Source organism: Ambystoma mexicanum, chromosome 10 (genome assembly GCF_040938575.1).
Source record: "Ambystoma mexicanum isolate Mex_15411 chromosome 10, UKY_AmexF1_1, whole genome shotgun sequence".
Classification (NCBI taxonomy): Eukaryota; Metazoa; Chordata; class Amphibia; order Caudata; family Ambystomatidae; genus Ambystoma; species Ambystoma mexicanum.
The window spans coordinates 891219598-891236930 of NC_090932.1; the positions used below are offsets into that span (position 1 = coordinate 891219598).

The 17333-nt window shown below is 44.8% G+C and overlaps 1 protein-coding gene across 2 annotated transcripts in view; it reads left to right on the plus strand.

Annotated features, from left to right (window-relative positions):
- The window catches only part of LOC138493249 (T-kininogen 2-like), a 209602-nt gene that overhangs the window by 116258 nt on the left and 76011 nt on the right, over positions 1 to 17333 (plus strand). For both annotated transcript variants that reach the window (XM_069620384.1, XM_069620383.1), the window contains exons 8-9: positions 1733 to 1840; positions 7283 to 7375. In XM_069620384.1, coding sequence (XP_069476485.1) covers positions 1733 to 1840; positions 7283 to 7375 — 201 coding nt within the window. The remainder of the gene's footprint in view (positions 1 to 1732; positions 1841 to 7282; positions 7376 to 17333) is intronic.

A 17333-nucleotide genomic window follows, 5' to 3' on the forward strand; every position in this document is an offset into this window, starting at 1 on the left:
GAGAAAGATAGATATAGGCCCTCGTTACAAGTCAGGTGGTGGACCATGGTGCTATTAGCACCATGGTCCATGCCGGATTCCGCCATGGTGGATGGCGGAATTACCGCCCCATTCCAAGGTGAGTGGGGCGGTAATTCCCCATTCACCATTTGCCCTTCCCCATTCCCATTTTTGCCCCATTGGTGCCGTAATTAGCACCAAGGTCGCTTAGCGCCTTGGACTTTAACCCCTGCAAAAAGCAGGCGTTAAAGTGTGAATCAGGCGTTAAGGGTTAACGGCGCCGTCGTAAACCCTTAACGCCTGACTTGTAATGAGGGCCATAGAGAGAGCGATAGAGAGAGAGAAAAAGAGAGAGCAAGAGAGAGAGAAAGAGAGAGAACAAGAGAGAGAGAAAGAGAGAGAGAAAGAGAAAGGGGGAACAAGAGAAAGAGAGAGAGGGAGAGAGAGAGAAAAAGGGAGGGAGAGAAAGATAGATATAGAGAGAGCGATAGAGAGAGAGAGAAAAAGAGAGAGCGAGGGAGAGAGAAAGAGAGAGAGCAAGAGAGAGAGAAAGAGAAAGGGGGAACAAGAGAGAGAGAGAGAGAGAGAGAGAGGGAGAGAGAGGGAGAAGGAGAGGGTGGGGGAGATGGAGAGGAAAAGAGAGAGGGACAGAGAGAGGGAGACAGACCCTTTTCCCACCAGATCCAACCGGGTTCTGGACCTTCAACATTTGAAAAATGAAAACATTGAAAAAAGACAAAGAAAATATAAAAAATGAAAAAAGAAAAGAAAAGGAAAATAAAAATCAGGTGTGTGCCACTGCTCACCACCCGGGCATGGATAGGCCAAGCAAACACATAAAAGAAAAGGAAACAATACGTGTGTGAAATGCCGATAGCTCCCTGGGAAGTCAACCGGACAATTAATGTCCAGAAAGTGCCTCCCCATGCACCAGAATGGGAACTCAGAATGGGGAGGCACAAACTCCGATTAGAGCTGCAATCGTTTCCTGATCATTTATCAAATATACGGTTTTAAAGTGTACTCATAACACTCACACAAGCGACCCTTGCACACAACAGCGAGCTGCTTAGAAACCCACCTCAATAATGGAGCAAAGCCACTGTCCACACCTTCAGCTCTATCATACCTGCCACACCAGCGGCTAACCAGGAAACTCTCAGTACTGACTTCAACACATCAATCTTGCTCTCCCACCTCTGGAAGAAACAAGCCCCCAAGTGTCTCCACCACTACCCCCCTACTGTCACACTTACACTCAGGACTTGGGCACCCTTCTCTCATAGTGTCCAGGGAGTGGCCTGGGGTGGCATGTGCTACCCCTCGAATCTGATTGGCCACCACAGGTGCCCCCCCCCCCCCATTATCCTAAACTATGGAATGTAAGTGATAAAACTTTAAACACAGGAATGTAAGGCACTGATGTTAGTAATTAAAGTAGACATGGGTAGTGGAGACAATGTGTGTGTCTGTGTGTGTGTGTGTGTAAAGAGTCTGCACGCGCCTCTGGCGTCCTGCGAGCATCAACACTACCGAATTCGCATCTGCCCTCCCCTCTTTTTTTGTTGCAGGGACATGCACAGCATGACCACCGAAATGGCAGTAGTATCTAAACAGGACCACATTACATTACCTTACATATTCAAATGGTTACAGATGAAATTATATCATTGGTCAACCCAACAGGTTTTCCCGATACATTTTCATTTTTCAAGTCTTTTTGACTTTTCAGGTGGTTGCTGGTATGAAGTACGTGGTCACTTTCAGAATCAAGTCGACAAACTGCTCAAAGGCGGCCAACGAAGAGCTGCACGACGGCTGCGAGTTCCATGCACGTTCTGTACGTTCCATGCACGTTCTGTACGTTCCATGCACGTTCTGTACGTAATCTGCATAAAAGCACAGCAGAATCATATTCTTACTTTTGTGTCATCGTGGCAGCCGAATGTGCCTGTGAATAGGCCCTGCTGTGCCAAATGCAAACTGCTTCATGGTGCAAAGGGGGATAATTCTCCAATATTTCACTGTCAGCCCTAGAACAGATTAGGAAGAGTCACAGCAAACACTATATTCCTCTTTAGATTTGCACGGCATTCCTGAGCAGGCGGTTGTGAGTGACAAGATGATCCCATGTCACAGGGGCTTCCTTGTCCTGCACTGGGATTTCATATCCCAAACCAGTACAGTCAGCAAGCTCAGGGCCTGGTTAACTTTAATGGAAATTGAACTTAGGCCGCTCCTACTAATGATTTGTAAAAAGGAAAACTCCAAGCCTGAAAAAGTGGTACTTCGAAAACATGGTGGCAAACATGGAGCCATCGCAGTCCGTACAGTAGTGGTCTGCTGCCCAACATAGCTGCAAGTTTCCCACTTCCATGTGTGACGCCTTGAGTCAGTTCTGATTTTTGCCACATTGCATCCTGGGACTTGTAGGCTGATCCGTACAATGGGAAAAACGAAACTACAAGTTCTAGCATGCAATTGGAAAAAAACAGGACTGTCTCGAGATGTCACGCATGGAACTGGAAAACTTGGCAGCTATGACACAGGGGCTATTCAAGATAGCATGAAGACTTCTCTCAGCAGCGTCTCTGATGGGGGGTCCCTGCACCACAAGCACCTGCTCCTTAGTCCTGATGGAGATCCTGAACTCTGCTCTTACCTAGGTACACGAAGTAATAAGAGATACGCTGGCGGAGAAGCAGAAAGGAAACAGCAACAACATTGTGGCAGTGGCACACAATCATCTAAGCAACCGGACATATTTCAGATGCGCCTGTGAGTCGGGGGAAGGGGGGTACGGTTAGTCCCTAATTGTGGAAATGCCCCACTATGGCTGTGGCATATTTTCTAAAAAAAAGTGTTCGCCCTACTGAAAACCTAAAAAAAAAAAGGGTTTTGGATGGAAAATGTGTAATAATGTGTTAGGGGCTGATTTACAAAGATGTTACTATGAGTAACTCTGGGTTACTCATGTAGAGGGCTACTCAGTTCACAATGGAGTTACTATGAGTAACTCTGGGTTACTCCTGGAGAGGACTATTCAATTCACAAAGGAGTTACTATGAGTAACTCTGGGTTACTCCTGGAGAGGGCTATTCATTCCACAAAGGAGTTACTATGAGTAACTCTGGGTTACTCCTGGAGAGGGCTATTCATGCCACAAAGGAGTTACTATGAGTAACTCTGGGTTACCCTGGAAATGGCTACTCAATTCACAAAGGAGTTACTATGAGTAACTATGGGTTACACTGGAGATGGCTACCCAATTCAAAAAGGAGGTACTATGAGTAACTCTGGGTTACTCCTGGAGAGGAACATTCCTTCCAAAAAGGAGTTACTATGAGTAGCTCTGGGTTACTCCTGGAGAGGGCTGCTCAATTCACAGAGGAGTTTATGAGTAACTCTGGGTAACCTCTGGAGAGGGCTACTCAATTCACAATGGAGTTACTATGAATAACTGAGTTACTCCTGGAGAGGAACACTCATTCCAAAAAGGAGTTACCATGAGTAGCTCTGGGTTACCCGGGACATCATTCCACAAAACAGTTACTCTGAGTAACTCTGGATTACTCATTGTAGATGGCTACTCAATTCACAATGGAGTTACTAAGAGTGACTCTGGGTTACTCCTGGAGAGGAACATTAATTCCACAAAGCAGTTACTCTGAGTGACTCTGGATTACTCCTGTAGAAGGCTACTCAATTCCCAATGGAGTTACTGATTTGATTTGATTTATTTGTAACGCGCACCTGATGGAATTAATCGTATTTGGGCGCAGATGTAATACACAGTAATAAATCAGCTGCCTTTGACAGTGCTATCAATTCAAGAATTTTGCAGGCAAGTGACTCGGCCTCCGCGCTGTCCCTAACAGAACAAATGGGTCTTCAGAGCCTTCCGCAATGTAATAAGCGTGTTAAGTTCTCGGATGGCTCTAGGGAGCCTGTTCCAAAGTTTCGGGCCATAGACTGCTAACCTCTGATCTCCTTTGCTCCGGTACCTTGACCGTGGCTCTTGCAGCAGCATCTTATCACACGAGCGCAGTTGGCGACCTGGGATATATAACTAGATTTTATCCGACAAGTAGCTTGGTGCTAGTTGATTAACACATTTAAAGATAACGCAAAGGATTTTGAAATCTATACGCTCCTTCACTGCTAGCCAATGTAATGACTGCCTTAGATTGGAGATGGGAGATGATTTTGTCACCCTAAACACCAATCTGACAGCCGCATTTTGGGCTACTTGTACTCTCTGTAGTTGGATGGCTGGTATTCCGGTCAGCACAGCATTCCCATAATCCAGTCGTGAATTAATGAGAGTTCCCACTACTGTCACCCGGTCCTTATCTGCTACATATGGTAAACTCTGAACTAACATTCGTAGGGTGTAGAACACAGATTGAGCTTTCGCACTAACTGGGCCCCACTCTCCATATTATCTTCCCAGATGCATCCCAGATTTTTTATTTTGGGAGAAAAATCCAATTGAAATCCCAGGAAGCATGGCGATGGTGCTTGCTTGTTGTGCTACAGTTGATGTTTCGAGCCAAACAATGCCACCTCAGTCTTATTGGCATTTAGCAGCAGCTGGTTCGCACACATCCAAGCTTGCACCTCCTTTAGACAGTGTTCCACCAATTTAAAGGTATCCTCTGATCTCTCAACCCTCAAGAATATCTTAGTATCATCAGCGTAGGAATGAAATTTAACATGATGTTTCCTCAGAATATCGATAAGAGGTTTTATATATAGGTTAAAAATAAGAGGGGAGAGTGAGGAGCCCTGAGGGTCACCACAGATTTGCATAAGGGAATCTGATAGGAATCCTCCAAATGTTACCCTTTGTTCTCTACCAATCAAGAATGAATTAAACCATTGCAAAGTCTGTGTGGAACCCTTACCAACCTCCTTAAGGCACCTTAGTAGACCCAGAGTAACTATGGGTTACTCCTGGAGAGGGACATTCGTTCCACAAAGGAGTTACTTTATGTAACTATGGGTTACTCCTGGAGATAGCTACTAAATTCACAAAGAAGTTACTATGAGTTATTCTGACTTAATCGTGACCTAGTAGGAGTTGCTTACTACTCCTAGTAGTCAAGATTAAATGAGAATTGCTCATCAGACCTTCGCTGTGAATCGGCCCAAGAACAAAATGTATCATGAGTTGGGTTAAAAATGAGAAATATAGATGAGCATATTGAAGCAGTATTTCACTTTTGCCTTTCATAAATGAGCACATTACTTATTTGGATTATGTAGTCCCACGTGGTAACCCAGTACAAGGAAATATGCTTCAACAGCTCATGTATGCCATCACCTTGCCCCATCCCCAAAGAGTGTTTGAACTGACAACTCCGGTGGGGCAAACTCACTACAACTCGTTAACAGCTTAAAGGAATGGTTCGCCCCAAAAAATTTATTTCAAAAATAGATAGGCAATATTAAAAAAAAACTATTGGCATTTTTTTTTCGAAGTCCCTATGTAAACCTTTGAGCAATTCAAGCTCAAAATTTGCAAAAGCAAGCACATGGGCGCATCCATTTTGTGAAATGGATGCCCGCCTGTGCTGGCTTTTGCTTTAGCGGCACTAATGAAGGAAAAGCCAGCCAGCTGTAGTAAACAAAAGCTACCACTGGGTGGCTTTTCCTTCATTGGTGCTGGGACTCGGAGGACGCGGACCGGAGACTACAGGCAGAAAAGCTGCAGCTGCATCTCGGTAAGTGCTATTTATTTATTTTTTAAAATAAGCACTAGCTGCGTTTTTTTTTTCTACGTTTTCCGGGCTGGAGGAGCCCGGAAATCTTAGAAATAAAACCGAAGCTTTAAAAACGTTGTATTTATGTTTGCGGTAGCTTTTGAAGCGACCGCAAACATAAATACAACGTTATTGTGTTTGAAAACGCTGCGCTTTTTCTTTCTAAGTTTCTCAGGCTCCTCTGAGCCCTCTGAGCCTGAGAAACTTACAAAGAAAAACTGCAGCGTTTTCAAACACAACCGCGTTGTGTTTCTGCCTAAATCTGCTTTCCCATTTGGGGCTTTAGGGCTCCCCATGGGGAGCCCTAGAGCCCCAAATGGGAAAGCAGATTTAGGCAGAAACACTGCAGCATTTAGCATTGCGGAAAACAACCGCGTTGTGTTTCTGCCTAAATCTGCTTTCCCATATGGGGCTTTAGGGCTCCCCACGGGGAGCCCTAGAGCCCCAAATGGGAAAGGAGATTTAGGCAGAAATACTGCAGCATTTAGCATTTCCCATTTGGGGCTCTCGGGCCCCCGTGGGGAGCCCGAGAGCCCCAAATGGGAAATCAGCTGTAGGCAGAAACACCGCGGCATGTAAACACAACCGTGTTGTGTTTCTGCCTGCCTTGGCTTTCACTTCGGGTCTCTGGTGCTCCCCTGGGGGAGCAACGGAGACCCAAAGTGATAGCCACGGCAGGCAGAAACACAACGCGGTTAGGAGCCTGAGAAACTCAGAAAGAAAAACCGCAGCGTTTTCAAACACAATAACGTTGTATTTATGTTTGCGGTCGCTTCAAAAGCTACCGCAAACATAAATACAACGTTTTTAAAGCTGCGGTTTTATTTCTAAGTTTTCCAGGCTCCTCTAGCCCGGAAAACTTAGAAAAAAAAACGCAGCTAGTGCTTATTTAAAAAAAAAAAATGCACTTGCCGAGATGCAGCTGCAGCTTTTCTGCCTGTAGTCTCCGGTCCCCGTCCTCCGCGTACAGCACCAATGAAGGAAAAGCCACCCAATGGTAGCTTTTGTTTACTACAGCTGGCTGGCTTTTCCTTCATTAGTGCCGCAAAAGCCAAAGCGAGCACAGTGGCGGGCATCCATTTCACAAAATGGATGCCCCCATGTGCTATCTTTGAGCTCGAATTGCTCAAAATTTTACATAGGGACTTCGAAAAAAAAAATGCCAATCGTTTTTTTTTTAATATTGCCTATCTATTTTTTAAATAAAACATTTTGGGCGAACTATTCCTTTAATGGCCAAGACTAGTTTTGATTTGTTAAGTCATGTTTTGAGCCAGTCCTGTACAAAACACCCACAGCTCAGCAAAAGGCTAACACATCATCTGATCAGGCCAGATTCCGGGGACCTATGATTATTGACCAGAAGCATCAATGACAAACACTACCTCAATGTACCACTATTTCTGACCTCCATGTAAAGCATGAAATTGTTTGGTTCATCAGTACGAGAATGTGTTAAGCTTTCATGAATACGAACATGAAACAAAATATCTAAATAAATACATTTTATTTTATAGGTTGTTAAAAGGTGCAAAGCAGAGATTTATGTGGTTCCCTGGCTGAAGAAGATTGAGGTTCTGGGGGTCAACTGTTCCTTACCTGTTGTCTCGGTAAACCATCACTTTGAATCATTTTCATTTAATCCAGAAATAGTAATGCATAAGTTCGTCTGAGAGTATAATATTGTACATGGATAATGGAAGTGATGTCATTGTGAATGGACAAACCGAGCTTCATACGCCACTTTGTCTAGCGTTCATACGCACACGACATGAACCATTAGCACGTAATGAAATGACGACATGTTAGCTGGACTGCAATAAGACTTACTTACTCCTTAGGTGTCAGCCGGTGAGTTTCTCTCTCTCTCTCTATCACTCTCTGTCTCTTTCTCTCTCTTCACACACACAGCATGACGTAGGTCGCTGACCTAACATAGCTACCCTTCCCACTCCAGGGGAGATCATTGTTTCTCCAGGCCGCAATATGGTATATGTACCGCTCAGGTATAGAGAAGGGTTGGACATGGTGGAAGGGAGGACTAGAAGCTTATGCTGTTGCTGAACTCTTTGGCTACATTCTGTGTCTCAGAGGTGAAAGGCGTGCGCATTGATTAAATAGTTTTAATTTTGCTGGTGGTATATTTTGGTCGGTGGGAGCGTGGTGGAGGATGTGGGAATGTCAGGAGGACCCCCATAACAGAACAAAAATGTTGAAAATAGGTCAATCAAAATTACTCAACCAAACCTTCCACCTTCAAAATTAAAACTATTTAATCAGCATGCCTTATTGTCCATAATGGTTCCGGGCTTGGGTCTATCCAGCCAGTCGACCAGCAAAAGCCACAACTTCGTAGTTCACTGCATGCCATGCAGGGTGGTCGAACGGGGAGTAAGATTGGTAGTAATGAGCTTCCCATCTCAACACTGCTCCTAGGTCCCCTCCCTGTTATAGGAATTTGTAGAGCATGGCATTCACCCAAGGGCATCTTGGCACTGACCAGAAAAGAGAGCCGAAAGGGAACAGACCAAGTAGCAGAAAGATTAGAAAAGATAGATTTTTAATGTACGACGAAAAGAGAAATTATCCTCCCTTTCGCGTCAAGCATAGGGTAGACCGCTCCAAGCTTTTGATGCAGCCACAGAAAAGGCACATCCACCAACGGGAGAGCTTCATCTGGGGAATTTGGATGGTCAGAAAGGTTTAAGAGTGGAGTGGTCTAGATGGAATGTATGGGATAAATTTATCCTGAAGTTATTCAGCCCCCTGTTTGTAGAAGGCTTTATGCACAATACCGAGAGACTTGAACAACACCCTCTTCTCAACCGGAAGACAGCGCAGTTGATGCAGAATAGGAGACATGTGTGCACCATAGGGAGGGTGAGTGACAGCTCTAGCAGCAATGTTTTGTAGTAACTGAATTCGGCGTAATAGATAGGCAGGGTGTGCCAAATAGAGCTTGTTGCAGTAGTCAATGCAACTCTTTATCCAAAGAAGAGACTACAGGGGCATGAAAATGTGCAGGGATATAAGGGAGAACCTTACGGAAGGCCATCAGCTAAAAATTACCGGATTTGCAAATTGCTGATATCTGGTCGGAAAATGATATAGTGGTAGACATTTTTATACCTAGATTCTTCACTGAGGTGGCAGGAGAAGGGCCAAAACTAGATGGCCATAACTCAGAGGCCCAGGACCGTGAGGGATCCATTGTACCCACAACCAGTACCTCTGTTTTATCAGCATTCAACTTCGGCGAGATCTCTCCTGCTCTGACACTGCCAATCGGCTTTGGGGCTACTAGAACATCCATTCAGCCACATCCTCCAAGTAGCCCCTAAGCCGATTGGCTGTGTCGGAGCAGGAGAGATCGAGCCGAAGGAGAATCTGGGTATCGTCGGCATAGGAGTAGCATAGGAAGCCGGGAGATTGGATGATACCAAGAAGAGTCTGAATGTAAACGATGAAAAGAATAGGGGATACTGCGGAGCCTTGAGGGACTCCACACAACAGAGGAGTAGGTTTGGATTTGAAAGGGGGCAAAGAGACCAATTTGGATTGTCCTAAGAGGAAGGAGGTGAACCACTTGAGCACTGTGCCAGATAGACCAGCAAAGGAGAGGCGGACAACCAGGGTGGGGTGGTCAACGGTGTCAAAGGCAGCTGATAGATCTAAAAGAATCAGGGCTCCACCCCTACCCTCGTCCACCAACTGTGAAAGGTCATCCACCACCGCCACAAGCACTGACCCAGTTCCTCTACAGGGTGAAACCCAGACTGAAAAGGATCGAAAAAGTGAGACGATTCTAAAATCGCCAAGAAGTGGGGAAATAAGAGATTCAAGCACCTTCATAGTGAACAGGAGAAGAGAAATGAGACGAAAATCTGAGAGGACTGCATGGTCCAGAGATGTCTTCTTTAGTAGGGGAATCACCATAGCGTGTTTTAGATCGTTAGGGAAATGACCCAAGGCAAGGGAGTCATTAATAGACAATGTGATTCAATGGCCAATGTTGGCAGAGATATCCTTCAGAATTGAAAGAGGAATAGGGTCCAAGGGGAATGGATTTCAACCTGTTTATGGCAGATAGTACATCTTGTACAGAGAAAGTAGGAAATGGAGCCCAGCCTAGAAAAGACCCTGTGTAAATAGAAGCCACGTTCGGCCGGTCAACAGAAGAGCCAACACTGTTGAGATTTTTGTGAATAGAAAGAATCTTTTCCTCACAAAAAGAAGACAGAGTCACAGAGGGTTTGCGGGAATACCACTTTGGAAGAGTATTTAGCCGGTCAGGATACGACTTTACTAGCTCAAAGGGTGCCACCAATGATCTCTGTCTTAGTGCCAGTAAGAATGAGATTCTCCTCATCAGCACACAACCATTCCCTCCTTTCCTGTCACTCTCTGGCCAGCCTCTCTTGGCCCGCATCCTGCTCCCACCTGGGAGGCTAAAAACCTTGGGGTTATCCTCGACTCCACACTCTCCTTCTCTCCTCATATTTCTTCCTATCCTCTCCTTCCCCCGGAAGCTCACTGTCTCCAGAGCTCTCGTTCTCTCTAGGCTGGACTATTGTACAGCCTCTTTTTAAATCTGCCTGCTTCTACTCTCCGCCCTCTGCAACTCATCCAGAACAGGACTGCGAGACTTGTCCTTGGCCTCAAGCCCAGGGATTGTATCTCTCCAGGACTGAAATCTCTGCACTGGCTCCTAGTGGCTGCAAGGATTAAGCTCAAAACCCTCTGCATTGTCCACAAGGCCTTCTGGGGCCTCAATACCTCCAACTCTCCCTTCCTAAATATCATCCTGCTCGAGCTCATCCACCTCCAACTCCCCTAGGGTCAGTCGCTTCTCCAAGCAACGAGTTGGTGGTAGATCTCTTTCTTCGGTTGGGACCTCCCTTTGGAACAGCCTCCCTAAAACTTGAGGAGAATCATCTCCGGTTCCGGAAGCACCTCAAAACCTTTCTCTTTGCTTCTGCTTTTTCTCCTCCTCTCCCCTGCTGACCTCCTGGCTGAAACTGAAACTGCACTGGTTACCTGGCCACCCTCTGATGGCGGGCCCAGGCCCCCCCCTCGCCAGTCACACACACCTGCACTGCCTTCCTGGCAACCCCCACACTTGAGACTGTTTTCTGTATCCCTACAGTCCCACTACCAGCACTTGATACCTGATGTCTGCACTTACTCTTACTCTTGCACTTGCCACCTGCTGGCCGTACTTTACTTATTGTAAAATATTCTATTTTCCCATGTACTGCACTTTCCCCCTTCCCCCTTCCCATGCACTTGCGCGATCTGAATGACACCTGGCCTAGTAGGATCGTTGTCTGTCTCCCCTCTGTCCCCCCTCCCTTGCCTCATCGCGCCTTGAAACACTTGTGTATAGGCACGCTATAAATGCCATATCATATCATATCATTCAAAGAGAGCTTTAGATTGGTTTATAGCAGCTGAGACTTTCTTGCTGAAGAAGGATTGTTTAGCTAGGAATATAGCTTCCTTATAATTACTGGAGGATTGACAGAAAAAGCTTTTATGGGCTGGATTTTAAGTAAGTCTCCATCTTCTGTCCGCCTGCCTACGGAGTAGCTTTAACACCTTTAGGTCTTCAGTGTCCCAGGGTTCAGATGGATGAGCCCTAGCTGTACAGCGCTTCAACGGGGCAATGGCATTAGCCACATTGCCAAAGGCCAGGGATAAGGTGGTTACCTTCCCGGGAGATGTCCTGGCACAAAGCGACTCTATTTTAGTGCATAGTTGTTGATGAGAGGGAGAGCACCAAGCACGTTTCCAGAAAAACTGTTTGGTCGAGTTTCAAGGCAGGGCATAGTAGGGATAGAGAATGGAACTGCAAAGTGATCGGACCAAGTCAATGGGAATGCAGGAAAGATACTACAAAACTTCTTTAGCAGCCAACACGAGATCTAAAGTGTTGCTAAGACGGTGGGCTGGTTAAGTAACCTGTTGTGGGTGGCCTAAATCTGACATAGTGGTAAAGAGTTGAGATATTGCGTGCTCACTGGCTTTGGTAATCGGAAGGGTAAAATCATCAACAATGAGTGGGTTAGAATGTTTTAATTAGAGTTCAGAAACAAAGGCGGGGAAATCAGTCAGAAAAGAGCAGTCATAGCCAGAGGGGCGATAAACCAGCAGCACAGTCAGAGAAATGGAGCCAGAAACTGGAAGGCGCAGCAGTAAAGATTATATTTTGAGGCTGTGGTCAGTTTGTATGGACGACATATTAAATATAGACTTATAAATAACTGCAATCCCTCCACCAGTGTGAGTCGACACTTGGTCCAGATGGAGGATGCTGTAATTGGGAGGTAATGCTAACAATACAGAGCAGTCAGAGTGCTCACATAGCCATGTTTCTGTGACGAAAAGAATATCCGGGTGATAGTCATCTGTCAAGTCATAGCACTCATGGACATGTGCAACTAGTCAGCGTGCATTTATAGGAAACAATGCAGGAAGGAGGTCCTAGTATAGGACTGCTCAGCATTAGTTTGGGTAGCCTTAATAAAAGTATGTGGGAGGATGGTATTAGAAGGGGCATAAGACAATAAAGCCTCATGTGATAGGTACCCAGTAGAGGAGGCATTGGTAGCAAAATTAGGTGGCAAGTTCCATGGCCCGGACTGTGCGTGGACGAGAACAGACATGCTTAATTTTGGCGTGACTTCGCTGCGTGAGACCCTTGCCCGCTGCGCTCGTCCGCTGCGCTTCCGCAATACTCTGCAATTATGCAGGCGCATTTCGCACTAGCTCTGTCCCTCCCACTCAGGGGAATGAGCAACGAAGACAGACCACAACGCGGTCCCTGTGCGTCCCCCATTGATTCCACTTGTCCCCTGGGCCTGTGGATCCTGCTCCCAGACTTCATGTTGAATAAGATGCAAACCTTATTATATTTCTCGCTGTTCATCCCCTACACTTACATTAAGTGTCCCTCTTGCTCCTGTGCAGCCCTTTTCATGCCCCTCCTGTTTCCCTCTGCTTCACTTAGGGTCTGGGGTGTGGCACATGCTACTATGAGCCTAAACACAAGGTACAGCCAAAGGGGCTCTCTGTAAGAAAGGAATGCAGGTCACTGGCTCGCAAATGGGTATGGCTGATGTAATCATGCTGTATGGCTGCATGTGAACCCTTCCCATACAGGAGACAGGCCACTTCAGCCAGCATCACTGTCCTCCCCAACCCCACCCATTTGCACAAAGACTACGACCACCACATGCACGGTGGGCAGTGACAATTCTCCAGCAACTGGTTTATGTGGTTTGTTACTTGGCTGAAATTTGCAGTGAACTATTTGCCATGTTTCGATTTGTAATCATATTGTGCCCAAGTCAACAATGTGATTGTGCAGTTCATCGATATTAACTTGAATCCTCTGTGGTCTATGGGGTTGCTAAACGCAAAGACAATGATGAAACATCAAAAGATCACTACATCCTTTCCTTAACGACTGCATTAAAAAAGTTGCATCCTTGGCTGCAAAACCCATAGAATTTTGAACCGGTTCACTCGTCCCCCATTATTCTGCCTCCCCAAAAACTCCCCATAGGTTAGCTTCCGAAAATGAAAACTTCCAACCCCAAATCTGTAAAGCATCCAAAAGAGCAGTGTGCATAGACACATTTGGGTGCATTTACTGTTCAATGCACCAAAACTGTTGATTAACACACAAGACTTATGTATGTGCTTGTTGGCTGGCTTTGCAGCTCATTGCAAGTTTCCCGGTATCCCGCTGGTAATTCCGGTGGGATACAGGGAAACTGCCTCTACCGTCTCTGTCAGCTGACAGCCCAGTATTTTTTTTTCGTTGTTTGTTTTTTTATTGTTTATTGGCTAAACAAGTTAACCTTTAACAAAATTCACAAAAAAGTACATTTCATGCTTTACAATAATTAAATTTCCATAATATAATGAAGGAGATAAAAGAGATAAGAAAGAATAAAAAATATAAAGATGAAGAAAAATAGTAATCAATTATGTATACTCTAAAACCAGAATATTCTGCATAGCGGAGACCCAGGTGAGTTCCCATTCCATGGAGTCCCACAGGACTCTATGGGGTAGAATTGCAGGAATGACCGGGAGCAGGATTACCGGTGCCGGTGATTCCAGCATTTCTTTGTCAGTAGAGTCCTGATCTACTGGCAGGTCAGGCCTACTGGTTGCTCAGACCCCGACCAGCAAACTTGGATTTCTTTGGTGCGCTAAAAATGCTTATACTAGTTTTACCAGCAATTTTTCAGGCATTTTTACCAGGCCGGTGACCTTGTAATGAGGCCCTCTGACTCATTGCAATAGTTTGAATCACATTACAGTTCAATACGCAGGAGTTTCAACGTGCTTCATCTACTGTTTTGGGGAAATGGCATGCAGTTCCAATTCTGCTAATAAGCCCACATGGCACCACACATTCAGCAGCAATGCCTGGAAGCCCACCTTCTTTCCGAACCACTGAACAGTGTATTGTGAGTATGCAAATTAGCTCAAAAGCATACATTTTCTAACTGTGTAAGAAAGGTGGCTTTGTCTTGCAGGGCAGTGCTATTTTATACAAATCTTTATCAACCCAAACTCGGCAACTCTGAAGAATGCCGGCAACCACACACGTGTTTCGCCCTCAGGGGTGAAGGGTGAAACGCGTATGTGTTTGTCTGCATCCTGGAAGATTTATGCATGGGTGGGAAAGTAAATTCACTCACAGCTCAGAACTGACATTGCAGTGTGCATTACACGTTTCAGTTTTGAGCCAGGATTGAACTGGTTGAAGCAGAATTCTGCCATGAGGAACCGCAATACCGTTGTAAACTAAGAATCATCTGGCATAGGGACATGCCCAACACTTATTGTCTCCCCCATATTTTATGTATGCAAAAGTTGAAGATGTATACAACTGCCTCTGCAGCTACTGGCAGAGAGGGGAAATTGCTTTTTCTAAGCCTTATAGATGTGCACATTTAAGATAAATATAATTGTGCAGATGGCAATCTTCTTTGTATCTGTGTAATTGTTAATTCATTTGACTCAACTGTTTTTCAAAACATTGGAGTAGCCAACCTGTCACACCCCATAGGTTTTGGCATACAACTCCCATGATATTGCACCACTAACTATGCTGGCTGTGGCTGATGGGAGTTGTATGCCAAACATCTGGAGGGTGACAGATTGGCTTCCCCAGACTGGCTCTCTGCACTCATTACCACTTCTAATCAGATTTGACAGAAGATGCTGTTAAAACCATTATTAGATTTCATAATGTATTCTTTTGACTTATTTTACATTTGTCAGAAAAACCAGGGTCACACATCAAGTTCAGGTGATGACAGACAGAGGAACCTATGTTGTTGTCTTGCAGGACAGGAAACACGGCTTGGTTATTTTCATCAAACATGACCTGCAATGCATGTAACTCTGTTTTAACCTCCTTGATTCTTTCTACCTGCTTCAACAATTCCACAACGTTTTCAAACCTGTGAAGAGCTAAAGGTGTCTAATTATATTCAAATTCAAGATCTAAGCGTACTATCCAGGTACTTCCTGCTGGCAAGAACACGTTGTGTACTCTAGTACTTAAGTAGAAAGTGAATATCGAATGAAGACAATTGAAGACAAATGAAGACAAAATTAATACCCTTTTTGTACAGCTCTGATTGTCCTGAAACAAAACTATAACTTGAAGAGTGGTACCTTCTGAATATCCTTCCTAACAAATTGGATTGCCACTAATAAAACCTGAACTCTTGCTAGCTTGCTAAAGCATTGCAGCTCTGGAGGCTGTCGGGGCTGTAATAACCAATTTGTGGCTAATTTTATCCGTAAGTCAGGGGTTACTCCTGGGGCAGAAGTCAAATAGTGAGCCAAGATACCAGGAGGTTTCACCTCCCATACTTCAGAGAGCTAACGGGTACTAGTTGCAGTCCGCCTATGGACCTGATACAATTTGGCTTGTTGGGGTCCACACAGCATTAATTGGGCCTCTAGCTTGAAAGGTGCACAGTAGTTCTCGAACTCTCCAGCTGCTATGCTTCCACATTTTCCTCCATACCAGTATATCTTGTGGGATACTGAAATCTTCACCAAGTCCCCTTAGCCAAGTCTGATGTCTCACATTTCTGAATTTGAAGAGTTGATTTCTCAGGAAGTCTTCCACCTCTGCACCGGCAAAGTCACATTCGACTGCTGTTCAGAACGATTTGAGTCATTGCTTCTCTGGTAGCTGAGCTCAAGGTGAAGATCCGACAGCAATTACTTACATTAGCATCTTTGTTCGTGAGTTGCATGCTAGTAATAAGCCCAGAGTCTCATTTGAGATGACCTAAGCAGTCACTTAGAGACTGACCGCTACAAACACTCGACGCTGCAAGGGCTGTATTTGCCCCATTCTACACCTTATCAGAAGCGTCCTTTTTACCCCACCTGGAGATCTGTGCGTGCCGCTGCGAAGCCAACCTGATCGCTGCTCCTTTTGAGCAATTGAGAAATTGAGATATAACCTGGAAAGAGACTGATGAAATTAAAATGAGACAGGAGCAATTGTTGCATTCTCAACAGTATATCTACACCCTGGCCTATCTGGTTCTATGTGATTTCATCAAATAGATTTCAACGAACACAAATTCGTCGATTTAATTTAAATTTTGATGTCAATTTGGCTGCCCCCTCAACTTCCCCTATCTTAATTATAACGATTACCCACACCCCACATATATTTACGGCCAAATCTGATGAAAGAAAATGGTCGTAATTCGTATTTGATCAAATTTACCACGATGTAACCTCCTATTCCCGACCTAGCTATCTCACTAATTGGATCATACCAAAGTGAATAACAAGTTATCATAGTCACATTGTGAAATTCAGACCCATTCATTTCATGCAACACAGAAGGGTGCATCAAAGAACAGGCCTAATCGCCTTCACTAACCTGATGATGACTAAATAAAGAAGACTCATTCACGTATAATTGGTTTGTTCACATTATGTTCTGTGAATTCATATGTCACCAGACAGCAATAACTAGCATTGAATGGATTTGACTCATTGACATCTTCCATTTCTTACCTGTCTGTATAGCACACTCCAGTTATTGTCAGCATGTTCCTCCCCTCTGGAACACCTATTTCCCTTTTTAACAACCTGCTACCTGAATAGTGTTAGGTCATGTCCCATATTTGTATCTATACCATTCCATTCTCTATCCGTGACAGTTTCCCCTCCTTGTGCTGAGCGCCATCTTCAAAATAGCGGTTAGAAAGACAATAGGAATGTAGATTAGACAGAAGTGAATGGCTTTGCTAATTTTTTTTGTTCATTAGGAGAGGCTGGGATAAATGCAGGGACTGTCACAGTTCCAACATGAACAGTAGGAGGTGATGTTAAAAGCTGTTCCTCGGCTGCAAGTGCTTTTGTGTAGTGGTCATCTGACGGCTAATTAGGGAGGGCAGAGAAGGGATAAATACCTGGCCTATTTTACATTCTGCTGGTTTTTGAAGAAATCCCAAAAGCAAATCCACCTCACAGTCGCAGGATCCTCTGTAATCATAGATCTCACAC